Below are 12,216 nucleotides of genomic sequence, written 5' to 3'. Positions count from 1 at the left end.
GCTGACAGAGGACCCACAGGAAGCTTTCTTGAATGAATGAATGAATGAATGAGGAGGGTGGCATGGACTGTGAAGCACCAAGGCAAGGAAATCTGAGCAGAGAGCACAGCTGTGCAAAGGCCCTGGGGCGGGGATGAGCTTGGCCCTTTGAGAAACAGAGAGGGGCAGGGCACAGTGGGGCCAAAGGCAGAGGTGGGTGGGCCTCAGGCACAGGTGGCTCAGGGCAGAGTGGGGTGTGATGTCTGCATCTCATCTCGCTGTGACTCCTATTCACGGCATTTCTCTGCTATTACGGCGAGTTCTCAGCCAGCTGGCTCAGCCTACACATCAGACACCAGAAACGCAGGGGTTCAGACATCCCAAAATAAACACACACCCCTGGAGAGCACATCAAACCACACAAAAGTGACTTTAATTTCAGCACACATGATGGCTCGTGTCACCGCAGACGGGCTGTGTTTACAAGGCAGTGTTGCCAGCACTTGGAATTTTCCAGTTCCTCTTGGCACTAACCTGGACACTTCCAGGGGTGCGGGAGCGTGTCCCCTGTCCCTCTCGGAGCAGAGTCACAATAAGCACAGCACTCAGGTCCACCCATACGGGGGTGGGGCCCGCTCTCACTCAGCCCCTCCTCCTGCGCTGTGGTGGCCCCTCCTGGATCAGGAGGGGAAGGTGGGCGCCTCTGCCAGCGGGCGGGACATGCTCTGGATGGCCCATTGTAGGATGCCATCAAAGGAGTGCTGTGGGACAGAGCAGAGCGAGGGCGCTGGGGACCTGGAGTCTGGGAAGGGCTGGAGGGGTGAACCTCCTGTCAAAAGAAGATGAGGCTCCTAAAAGCCACATTTTCTTCCCAGAGATTCTAGCTGCTCGTTTTCAGGTCGAGGAATGGCAGATCCACAAAGGGCCCAGGTTCGGGTGCCCACCCCACACTGGGGAAAGTCGTGGCCTCCGAGTTATGCTTTGGGGTCCATAGTGCTGGCTCTGCAGCCATGTCCAGGCCCTGGCACCTCTGGGCAGGCTAGAAGGGGGAGTGGCTCAGGGCTCCTTAGTGTGTTTGTGCACTCAGGGCTCCTGCACGTGTGCGGAGGGGTCAGCGCCATCCTGGAGCGCGTGGCCCTGTGCTGCGTGGAGTGCCCGGGGCCAGGTGTCCTAGGCCCCCGGTGGTGGCTAGGGTGCTGGCTGCCGTGGGGCGGGAATGGGGGGAGCAGTACAGCAGGAGGTGGAGGGCAGTGCAGGCCCAGCCAGGGGGTACATTACCTCGCTCAGGAGGGACTCCAGGTCATCCCGTTGCAGAACAGGCTCGTGACCAGAATCGTCCCCTGCCTGGAACCGAGGAAAGGGGAGGTCAGCCCAACTTGCACACCCCTGCTGGGGACATCCCATGGCAACAGGGCTTCCCACAGAAGCAACAGGAGCTGGGGGGTGGTGCTGGTGCCAGGGCAGTGGGGGTGCTGCAGGTGCTTCTCTAGGGGGTTGGGGGGTGAGAACTGAATTCTAACACCTCGCTCCTTCTGGGGGTGGTGGGCCCAGGCGAACTTGGGGAATGAGCAAGCTTGGGGTAGCCTGCCCAGGGCCTTGCACCTCAGGAAGCTGGCTGCCCCGGGCCTCCCAGGCCTGCCTGCCTCCACACACTGTGTGTGGCCCTCTGGGGAGTGGGAGGCGACTCAGAGGACCCTGCCACTGATGGAAAACGGAGGCCCAGAGAGGAAAGTGCCCGGTCCACTGCCAGCCGCTCAATCAGCCAACAAGCATGGCCAGGGCCAGCCGTGCCCTTGGGCGAGGGGCCAGAGCGGGCAATGAGGCTGCCGCCAGGAGGGACGACAGAAGGCCGTTCTAAGTGCAATCCTCTGAAATTGCCAGGTTTGTAGCTCAGAACAGCCAAGTGTCAGCACCTCCAGCTGGGTGGGCCTGATAAACACAGGCCCTGCCCAGGGCCCAGCAGCCCTAGGTGCTGGGATCAGACGCACGGCCCCAGGTGTACAGAGGCCTCAGGAAAGGGTCTGGGGGCCACACCCACAGGCATGTGACTGCGCCTGGGGAAGGGGGCTGGAGGAGGGGCAAGGGGGGGCACTTTTTACTTCAAAATAGCATCACATTTTACATCAAATGAAAAGAAAGGGGCCTTTGCTGTTACGAGAAAAGAACCCAGGTCTCAATAAAGCATCTTCTGGAGGGAGGCACCCCCTCCCTGGAGACCTCCATGAAGGATTCCTGGAGGAGAAGCCATGTCAGGGGGCTTGGGGACCCTGAGAGAGGCTTCCAGCCGGAGCAGGACTCCTGCAGCTGTGAGCCCCCCGCATGGGTGGGGCCTTGATGCAGTGTCTGGGGTACCCTGTCTCCCACACAGTGTGTCTGCGAGCCTCAGGCTCGGCTAAGAAGCAGGATGGGCACGGATGGGGTTAGGACTTGTCACCCCCAGGGGGCCCCCAAAGATTCCTCTGGGGCAGGGACGGGGTTGGAAAGGCCTCTGTGTAGGGCAGCCAGGGCGTGAGATGCCACACTGTGGGCGCTCCTGACTGGGGACACACGGGACCCCACCCCTCCTCCAGGTTGTGAGGGAGCCCTGGACTCGCTCACAGCTGGCGCCGTGGCCAAGTGAGGACCGAGAGTTACTTCTCCTCAGGGAGTCCTGGCGCTGGATGGGGCTGGGACCGGGTGGATGGGGGTGTGGACGGAGGAGGGGTTCTAGGGACAGGAACCTCACAAGTGGCCTGATGCTCACTCCCTATCCGGGCAGGTCCTGGCAAGTAGTCTCGCCCCAGGCATCTCACTTCCTTAGCAAAAGGCTTATCTTTGCCTTAAGCCAGCTCTGTCCCTTGTTCCTGTGTGTCTGGCTTCACACACCTTTCAAATGCCTTTCAGACCCTCCTTCTAAGACTTAATCACCCTCCAGAGAGCAAATAAGCTTAACAACCTGTAACCCCCACCTTGCTTTCTCCCGTCTCCATGTAATCTTCCTTACGGCACCTCCTTAATCTCAGATGCATAAAAGAAACTGCAATTGGCAGAAGCATCTATCTCAGTCTGAGGCATATCTTCTGTTTGCCTCCAATAAATTTTTATAAAAATTCTCTACAGGTTTGGACTTTCTTACCTGGACAGGGGTGAAAGCAGACTCGTGTGTGTGTCTGTGTGTGTGTGTGTGTGTGTGTGTGTGTGTGTGTGTGTGTTCCTCGGTCATCGCCTGTGCTTGCTCATCCCCAGTGCGGGGCTTCCTTCCGCTTGCTCGGTCACCCCACCCCTCACCCGGGGCAGCAGAGCTCCGCGCACAGCATTCCCCGGGCTTGGGGAGCGGCACTGGGGCCTAGAGAAGCTCTGGGCACAGACGTGCATCCAATTTCCCATCATTACTGTGCAGGCGGGTTTCCTTTTTAAATAGATTAACCAAAAAAAAGTAGATTTAAACAAAAACACTGCATATAAATAAGGACCACACGGTTGGGGATATAGTGCGAACCCGCGAAACTCGCGCTGCATATAAATAAGGACCACACGGTTGGGGATATAGTGCGAACCCGCGAAACTCGCGCGGGAGCCTCCCCTCGAGAAGGGCTCCCCCACCTCCCAACCCCACGTGACCCCCCCTTCCACACGGCTGCACTGACCTTGGCGAGTCCCGGTGCCTGGCGCCCGGAGCTCGGGGCGGGCGCCCCCTCCCCTGGAGCCGGAGCTGGAGTCGGGGCGGGGTCTCCGGAGCAGGATCTGCAGCGCAGGACGGCCCTGCGCACAGAAGACAGGCTGCGGGCTGCCGGCGCTCGGCCAGGGGGCGTGGAGAGGTCTCTCCCGTAGCCGCAGGGGCCGCCCCCCCCCGCCCCCAGCTTCCCCTGCCATCGCACTCACCCGGGCCTGGCCCCTCCGGGAAAGTGGCAGCGCCAGTGGAAGGCGGCGGCGCAGTGCGCACAACGCAGTGCATCCGCGCCGTCCCCGCACACTCCGCACCGCGCGCCCGACGTGGGGCCCTGCAGAGCGGACACGGCTGTGACCGGGGGCTAGCAAAGGGGTGCAATCCACCCTGCGCCTTCTGCGCCGCCCCAGGGACCCCACTGGGGCTGGACGTCGGGGAGGGGCGTTCGTAAGGCCCCGCGGTTTGGGGATCCCAGGCCCAGGAAGTCCGGGGCGCCCTGCACCTTAGGGCTGCAGCCCAGAGAAACCAGGTGCCCCGACCCGCTCCCCCTTAGTGGTCCCCTTACCCCCTTTAGAGCTGGTTCAGGAGTCCCCGGAATGGACCGCCCCGAAGGAGGCGGGAGAAGCTGGGGGACCTGGGAGCTCTCCAACATCCCATCCCTACTATTGTCCTGCCTCTTTTTGGGGTGGGGATTTCAGGAACGAGGAGAGAATGCCTCACCCCTGCTGGAATCCCTCCGGGAGCCCCCACCTTGTCCTGGGTGCTCCCCATAGCACCCAACTGCGTGCCTCCCTCCAGCTTCTTCCCACCTGCCGCCCCATGGCCAATCTGGCTGCTCTGTGGTAGGCCTCCGTGGAGTCCTGACCCCTAACCCCCATCAGACTCCTACCCACTTTCCTGCCACTCTCCTGTTTCAGGTTTGCCTGACTGCCCTGCAGGCCCTGAGCTCCCCGAAACCAAGTACCGGACCCAGCCCCCTGACCTGCTGCCCCTCGGGGCCCACACATAGTAGGGGGCGCAGGGCCGAGGGGTCCAGCACGGGTAGGGGGGCCGCGGAAGGTGGGGCCAGCAGGTGCTTGTAGGTGACAGCAGTGTGTGTTCCAGCTGGGGTCTCCTTGGGCAGTCCCCTCGCCTCCTCTCCTGCTGAACTGAGTCCCAGGATGACCTGGAATCAGAGGGTCAGTGCTTGGGGTGCTGTAGGGGGCCTGCCCAGCACCACCCAGGGAGGTAGTGACTACTGGGGTCCTGGGAGGAACCCCACAGTGGGTCAGACAGGGCTTGGTAGTCTCCGCCCTGGTCATCAGCCCTCAACCCTTTCCCCATCTAAAGACAGGGTGCTCCGGGGCTTCCGGCTGTCAGAGTGAACCCTCGTCTACACCCAGGCATGTGTCGTATCCTTCATGTTGTTGCGGCAACAGACACTGCAAACATTTGGGGAAACATTATCAGTGCCCAAAGTGTGTTCCCTGTGTCGGGCAGAACCAAGGCCCCCACTGAGAGCACTGAGACACGGGCCATGTGGCGGTGCTGAAGTGAAGGTGCACCGCCGCTCAATGGCTGGGGCAGGACCTACCCACAGGAGTGGCCAAAGGGCAGTATTCCAGGCAGGCAGAGAGCCTGCGGGGGGGCCTGTGCTTACCGGGGTCTCGGCAGGCAGCTCCTGGGGCCGCGGCTCCTCGGCCCGGGGCAGGTCCCTCTGGACTCCTCCCTGGAGGCAGCTGGAGCACCTCCAGGTCCCACTGCTCATGTCACCAGCCAGAGGCATGCAGGGCAAGACAGGGGGACAATAGAGTCCCAAAGCCACAATGCAGGGGAGGCCTGAGGGCTCCTCCAGGTCACCCTTTCCTTTTACAGATGGGGAAACTGAGGCTCAAGCAGGCAGTGGGCAGAGTCACAATGGAAGGGCCTGCCTGGCCAGTCAACAGGAGAGCCCAGAATGCCCAATATTTACCCCTGGTGAGGTGGCTCTCACCAGCGTGGTCAGTGTCCCCTTGAGTGCTTCTCTGATGAACCCCCAAAATACCCAACACTGCACCTGCAGCAGCCATGCCTGGCTCTCACAGGCCTGGCCTGCAGGGGGGACTTGCTAGGTTGGGGTTTATATCCCGAGACCCATCTCCTTCCATAAGGGGGCGGGTGCCCAGCAGAAAGGAGCCCGTCACGTGCAAGAAGGAAGAAAATGGAAGAATGACAGATGATCAGGGCAGGGGAAGGGTAGGGGAAGCAGCATGACGACCCTGGCTGAACCCGCTTGCTTTGTGCCAAAGTGTCTGAGGCTCAGAGAGATGTGAGCAGGTCAAGGTCACACAGAGAGCGAGTGGGCGGGGCCAGGGCAGGACTCCACCCAGGCTGTTCCCGTAGACCACCACAACCTGTGGGCACTGGTGGGGAGACAGGACTCTGTCGGTGGGCCAGGGGAAGGGGTGCCAGGAGGCAGACTGGCCCTTGGGGTGCAACTCTGTGGCCTCTGTGCTCCTCAACCCCGACTTGAGGTCGAACTGTGCTTGGGGTCGGGGGTCAGCTGCTTGCAGGAGATTAGCCTGCAGTGTGGGGTGAGATGGGGCAGGCCAGCCACTCTTTGCCTCGGGCCTCCATTCTGCTTTGCCACCCTCAGGGGCCTGTGGCCGGGCTGGAGGGGACACTGTGGTCACACTGGGAGGTGGATGGATGGAGCCCAGGCCCCAGCTCCACTGCCCAGTGACCTGAACCAAGCCCCCCCCCACGTCCTCACTTCCCATCCGTAGACTGGAAAGGCTTCTGGGTGTCCTCCCACTCAGGGTCAGTGGGTAGAGGCCCCTGCGAAGCCGGTGGATGGGAGCTGCGGAGGATCACCTGGGAATCTGTCGGAGCGGTGGGGACAGGCAGGCCAGGTGGAAGGCCCGGGGGCAGCCGTCACAGCAGATGAGCTCCCCGCCGTCATGGCACACTGCACACTCATCCTCGTTCTTCTGACACAGGAAGAGATGGCGTCCTCTGGGAGATGGGGGATGGGGCCACGCCCTCCCCTAGAGCCCCAGAAGAGCGCCCCTCTTGGCTGCTGCCTGCTCCTGGAGCCCCCCAGACCGCGTTCACCCCCGCACCTGTCCTAGTACATCCCTCTTGGGAAGAACAGGCTTTCTCGTCGGCACCTGTGCCCAAGGAGGTCCCTCAGCTGCACGCACACAGCCACACTGCCCAGCAGCCGGGCAGGCCCGGTGCTGTTCACCTGCTTTCCCCTCCACTCAAGACCTCCTGCTGTGCCCTTGTCTGTGTGGCACTCACCATGCCCTCCTAGATGCTGCCTCCTCCAGAAGCCCCTGGGCTGCCAGCCTGGCAGCCCTGCACAGCAATGAGCACACTCATGCCAGTCCCCTGGACCCCGCCAGCTGGGAGCACGCCCGGGTGACGCTGGTTCCTGGGTGCCTGGCTCAGCACAGCGCATGGGATGGTTCTGCCTCATTAAGAAATGGTGCTGGGAGCCCAAGGACGCGCTTGACACTTGAGCGCCTGGCTTTCAGCAGGGGCCACTGCCCCACCCACGGGCCAACTGTGAGACGAGGGACAGCTGGCACCTGGACCAAACACCACGACTTTAAAAGCCCAGGAGGACTCACTCTCCTTGACTTATTTGAATTTTTAAAACTGTGCGTTTTCAGAATAAAGTACTACTAAAAAAAGAACTCCTCCCTGTGGAGAAAAGCTTAGGCCTTGTCCTACAGACTTTGGAGTGAGTGACCTGGACAAGCGGCCAAGTGGCAGGACCGCCAGTGGGGTCGCGGGGTGAGGGGCACCTCCCTGTCTGGGCTTCGTTACCTGGTGGAGGTGGGGCTCGCTGGGGAGGGAAGGAGGGGCTGGGCCCCTGCCCTGCTGACCTGCCCTCGGGTCCCCTCCAGCCTGCGGGGGAGAAAAGAGGGTCACCAACAGGGGATGCAGCCTGGCAGTGACCCCCAGCCCCAGCAGAGCTCCTGGCCCAGCGGGGACGCTGCTGATGTTCTGGGTGCTGGTGGAGGGGCAGGATGGTGCCAAGGGGCCTCCCTGGGGGCGTCGGGGCAACACTTACAGGGGCAGCAGCCTGGGTCCCCTTGGCTCGGACCACGGTCTTCAGGCCACCACCACTGCGGGCCTTATTCTTCCCCGCACCGGGGTCTTCAAACTTGCTGGGCGTGTAAACACCCCCAACCTGGATGCACTTCTGGGCACCACCTGGGAGGAGACGCTGATTGGCCTGGCCGCCTGCCCAGCTGGCCCTGCTCGGCCGCAGTGCAGGCCCCAGGCCCGCGGCCGGCGGGTGGCAGAAGCTGGGAGCTCTGCACCTGGGTGCTTCTCCCCACCCGCCCCCCCCCCACTCGGGTCTGGAGCCAGGGGCCTGGGCACAGGAGGGCTCTCTCTGCTGGGGGACTGTACTGGGTGAAGCATGTCTCCCCCAGATTCATGTCCCTGAAATATCAGAATGGACTTTAGTTGCAGGTAGGGACTTTGCAGATGGAATTAGTTAAGATAGACTCACACTGAACCCTACGTCCAATGGCTGGTGTCTTTACGAGAAGAGATAACAGAAAGACAGATGGAAAATGCCCTGTGACAACGGGGGCAGAGGCTGGAAACAGGCAACCAGGGAGCCAGCAGCCACCAGGAGCTGGAGATATTCTGCCCTCCAGTCTCCCGTGGGAGCGTGGCTTTGCCGACACCTCGAATTTGGAATTTCTGTTGCTTTAAGTTGCCCAGTTTGAGGCAATTTGTCATAACAGCCCAGGGAACTAAGGTGGGGTCCTTGGGCCCATCCCTGGTGAGGGCCCAAGGCCCACAGCAGCTCCCAGGGGCCAGCTGGTCCTGGCTGTCCTCAGCAAAACCAGCCAGAGCCCAGCACAGGAGGTGCAGGGAGGCAGTGCTGGGGTGCTGCAGACTGTCCTGCTGAGAGAGTGGCCCCCCCAGAGGGTCCGAGCAGCACAGCCATGCCCGAAGACCAGACCCCGTGAGCAAGGACGTTCGTTCTCAGGGTGTGAACGCGAGCTGGAAGTGGACGGAAGCGATCCAGGATGTGGCCATGGACCGCCGGCCTCTCAGAAGTCTCCAGGCCTGCGCGTCCCGGAGTCCCTGCCCCCTTGGGGGCCCTCAGAGCCCTGCCCCTCCAGAGCCAGCAGAACCATTGGCTGCCCACTGTCCTGTCTGCTCTGGGGCCACCAGAGACCTAAGGGGGTCATGTGCTCAGGGGGTTGTGCCGTCTACCTGACTCAAACACCTGCTGGATGAGGATGCCCTCCACGGCCCCACGGGCTCCTGGGACGTCCCCAGAGGACACAGCCACAGCTCTCTGGACCGAAGCAGACATGGTCTGGATTCCTGGGGAAGGGAGCACCAGACGGTGGTCAGCAATTGGGGTGATGGCCCCCGAGCACCTCCTGTGTGTGGGCAGTGGGGACCGAGGGTCCAGGGCGAGGGGACCCTTCTTTCCTTCCACTAGGGCAGGTCTCAGAGGAGGCCGGCCCCTCACACAGACAGGCAGACAGCCCTGTGTCAGAGCAGAGATGGGTGTGAGTGAGTGTGAGCATGGGGGGTGAGGAGTGTGGTGTGTGTGTGTGTGTGATGTGTGTGTGATGTGTGTGATGTGTGTGATGTGTGTGTGATGTGTGTGATGTGTGGTGTGATGTGTGTGGCACGTGTCAGTGGTATGTGTGTGGCATGTGTGTCATGTGTGTGATATGTATGTGGTATGTGTGTGATGTGTGTGATATGTGTGATATGTCTGTGTATGATATGTGTGTGGTGTGTGTGTGGTATGTCTGTGTGTGATGTGTGTGTGTGATGCATGGGTGTGTGTGTGCATGACTGAATGTGGCGGGCAGGATGAACAGGGCCCCCTGGGACATGGCCCCGGGCTGTACAGGGAGGAAGCAGAATACCCAGGACCTGCTCTTAGGTCAGTACCCGGTGAGCACAGGAGGTCTCTGGTGTTCGTGTCCCAGGGCAGGGAGGGGACCAAGGAGGCTTCTCTGGAGGAAGCAGAGTTGAGCTGGCCAATGGATGGGCACAGGAGAGGTGACCCAAGGCATGCCCTCTTTCCCGTGTGTGGTTTTGGGGTGAGACTCCAGGCCAGCATGGTCCCAGGTGCCAGGACAGGCCTTTGGAGGGCAGGCCACTGGTGGAAGCCCTGATCCTGGCCTAGGAGCAGGGGCCTGGGCCCACTCACCATTCCCCAGCGGGAGGCGCTGTGGCTCTGCGGTGGTCTCCGGCTTCTTGTGGGGCTTGGCCTTCGCTTGAGAGCCTGCAGGGGGAGGTGGGGCAGCAGGCCCTCCTCTCTGCCAGGGCCAGTCGGCAGGCAGGATGGAGAGTGGGCAGGGGTGTCTCCCCCACTCCTGTGGCTTCCCTCGCTTTACTGGGCTCTGGTGTCCGCATCAGTGAAAAGTGATACCTACCTGCCTACTTCATGGGCCCTGGGACAACACCCAGTGTGTCCACTTAACGCCCCCAGGGGACCTCTGCTGCCTCCACTAGGCTGGCTCTGGCTGATCTGGTGGGGCAGATGCTCCTGGAGCCAGCTGGCGGGCATGTGGGGAGGGCAGCGTCGGCCTTCCCAGGGTGGTCTGTGACCCAGCAGGCTCCTCAGACTGCATACCTGGGCTGGGGGCACCCCTATGGGACAGGGCTGCCGGGGGCGTCCGAGGCTCCTCCAGGACCTTCCTCTTGGTGGGGGGTCTGGGCAGGGGCACTGCAGCCTTGGGGCCAACCGACGGCTTTCTCCCCTTCCGGGGCTGGCTGAGGTCCACATCTGCAGGGCGTGAGAAGGAGCGGGGCCTGGCCTCCAGCCTTTGCCTCTTAAAACTCAAGGTGGTCCTGGGTGATGTGTAGGGGCTCCCTAACTGCCCCCCCAGACATACACACCCCTTCCCTTGTACAGTCCCGCTGCGGCCCCAACCCCCAGCCCAGCGCCCCCACCTTTAGGGAAACTGTCTAGGATGGGCTGTAGCCGGGCGTATCTCTCCAGGTTGAAGTCCTTGAAAAGAACCCTCCAGAAGTCCAGGATGACGGCTGTGTCTTGGGTCAGGAGCCAGGAGAGGAGCGCGTGGAAGGCCTGTGGGCAGCCCTCCTTCTCCTTCAGACGCAGCGTCTCCTGAAGCAAGAGCAGGAAGTGGGGACCCTGCCTCGAGCTTCCCTGGTGCCGCCCTTCCTGCCACCTCTACTGGGGAACTAGAGGGCGGATGCCAACCCAGAGGAGGTTGCTAGAGCCCTGGGCACCGTGCCTGTCTCTTGGCTTGGGGCAGGCGTGGGAACGGCATGTGGGTGTTGAGGAGAGGGCGGCCCACTTGGAACTCATGTTAGGGGACCATGCTCCTGGCTGGGACAGAGGCTTGGGGAGGCTGAGAGGGGCATTGCGATCTGGGTTGGGGGCGGACCTGGACCTGGAACTTGTCCTGGGGACCATCCCCTCAGCTGGTGGCTGGGGCAGTGGGGACCGGGCCAGCTCTAACTCGGCTTGGGGATCGTCCCCCTGGCTCGTAGGTGGGGCAGGGAGGGGATGGCTAGGGTCATTGGGGGCGGGGGGGGGGGGGGGGGGCAGGATTTGGGAGGGGCGGGACTGGGGGCGGGTCCATCTGGAACTCGTCTTCCCCAGCTACCCCGGAACCCCCACCCCGCTCCTGGCGCGGGGCGAGGGGAAGGCTACCGGCCAGTAGGGTCTGGGTTGGGGGTGGACCTGGAACTTGTCCTCGGGAACCACGTCGCGGTCGGCTAGCGCGTGCAGCAGCGGAAAGGCGCTGTCCACGGCCACGGCGATCTCAGTGCGGTGCAGCCTCAGGAGCCGGCGCAACGCCGCGTCCCCGCCCGCCCGGGCCTCTCCCGCCATCGCGGGGTCTGGAGCGTGGGTCCAGGGGCTCCCTTTCCCTGCCTGGGGGCGGCCTCGGAGTGCCGCCGGACTTGTGGGATGTCTGGGCCGTGTCTGCCTCCTGGTCCTCGCGTTCCCCGAGCCCCGTCGGGCACACCTGGGGGGGCACGTCGGCGGAGCTGAGCGCTGCCGCTGCCGGGTGCCCTGTTATACTGGACTCCGCACGGAAAGAGCAAAGGCCGTGCTGCCCCAAAGCCAATCAGGCCCGGGGGCTTCCAGAGGGACAGGAATGGGACTTCCCCTTAACGGAGTAAGCCGCCCCCTGCCCCACCTGCCAGCGGGTTGTTGGCCTTTCTTCGCTTTGTAAAGGAAACTTCTGAACCAACTGTCCCGGTCCCCGCACTCATGTGGACCAGTCTCATGAAAGCAAAGCCACTTCATGTCACATCTAATGGCACCTGCTGGGCCAGCGGCTCTGAAACTCCCACACAAAGGCACCGAGGGGCTCCGGGGCACGGTGCTGTGGCTTTAGGGATGACCAGTGAATGTCGCCCCTGGCAGGCAGCTCAGCGTCCCTCTCCTTTGGGCATCCTCCTCCTCTAAGGTCACTGTGCACCTGGTAGGTTTTCTCCCCGCATTGGCTGAACGGACATTGGGGGACGCGTTAGCTGTAAGACGATGGTTTAAGGGGAATTTAAAACTGCCAGGAAGATCAGTCTCCCCTTTTTTAAAGCCGTGAAACCCTTGCAGGTGTGCCTGTGCCATCGAGCTGGGACTGACCGCTGCCTGCGTC

The 12,216-nt window shown here is 62.2% G+C and overlaps 1 protein-coding gene across 1 annotated transcript; it reads right to left on the bottom strand.

The window, feature by feature from the left end:
- Positions 1-390: 390 nt before the first annotated feature.
- On the bottom strand, positions 391-11,610 carry AIRE (autoimmune regulator). The gene is made up of 14 exons (XM_033132755.1): positions 11,295-11,610; positions 10,538-10,712; positions 10,218-10,370; positions 9,792-9,866; positions 8,831-8,944; positions 7,665-7,807; positions 7,418-7,498; positions 6,458-6,573; positions 5,265-5,364; positions 4,608-4,790; positions 3,841-3,959; positions 3,606-3,720; positions 1,258-1,323; positions 391-740 (listed from the first exon to the last, which is right to left on the bottom strand). The coding sequence occupies exons 1-14, from the start codon at positions 11,442-11,444 to the stop codon at positions 660-662; spliced, it is 1,671 nt and encodes a 556-aa protein (XP_032988646.1). The 5' UTR covers positions 11,445-11,610; the 3' UTR covers positions 391-659.
- Between the last annotated feature and the right edge of the window lie 606 nt (positions 11,611-12,216).

The sequence above is a fragment of the Rhinolophus ferrumequinum genome, chromosome 2 (genome assembly GCF_004115265.2).
Source record: "Rhinolophus ferrumequinum isolate MPI-CBG mRhiFer1 chromosome 2, mRhiFer1_v1.p, whole genome shotgun sequence".
Classification (NCBI taxonomy): domain Eukaryota; kingdom Metazoa; phylum Chordata; class Mammalia; order Chiroptera; family Rhinolophidae; genus Rhinolophus; species Rhinolophus ferrumequinum.
The sequence above is the reverse complement of the archived record's forward strand: the minus strand, read 5'-3'. Positions and strand labels throughout refer to the sequence as shown.

Bases quoted from the DNA above. Each gene is read 5' to 3' on its own strand.
- AIRE (XM_033132755.1), bottom strand. From the start codon at position 11,444: ATGGCGGGAGAGGCCCGGGCGGGCGGGGACGCGGCGTTGCGCCGGCTC. The intron at 1,324-3,605 runs GTCAGTGCAGCC...CCTCGGTTCCAG, and splicing joins AGGCACCGGGACTCGCCAAG to GCAGGGGACGATTCTGGTCA. The intron at 741-1,257 runs GTAATGTACCCC...TCTGTCCCACAG, and splicing joins TGGAGTCCCTCCTGAGCGAG to CACTCCTTTGATGGCATCCT.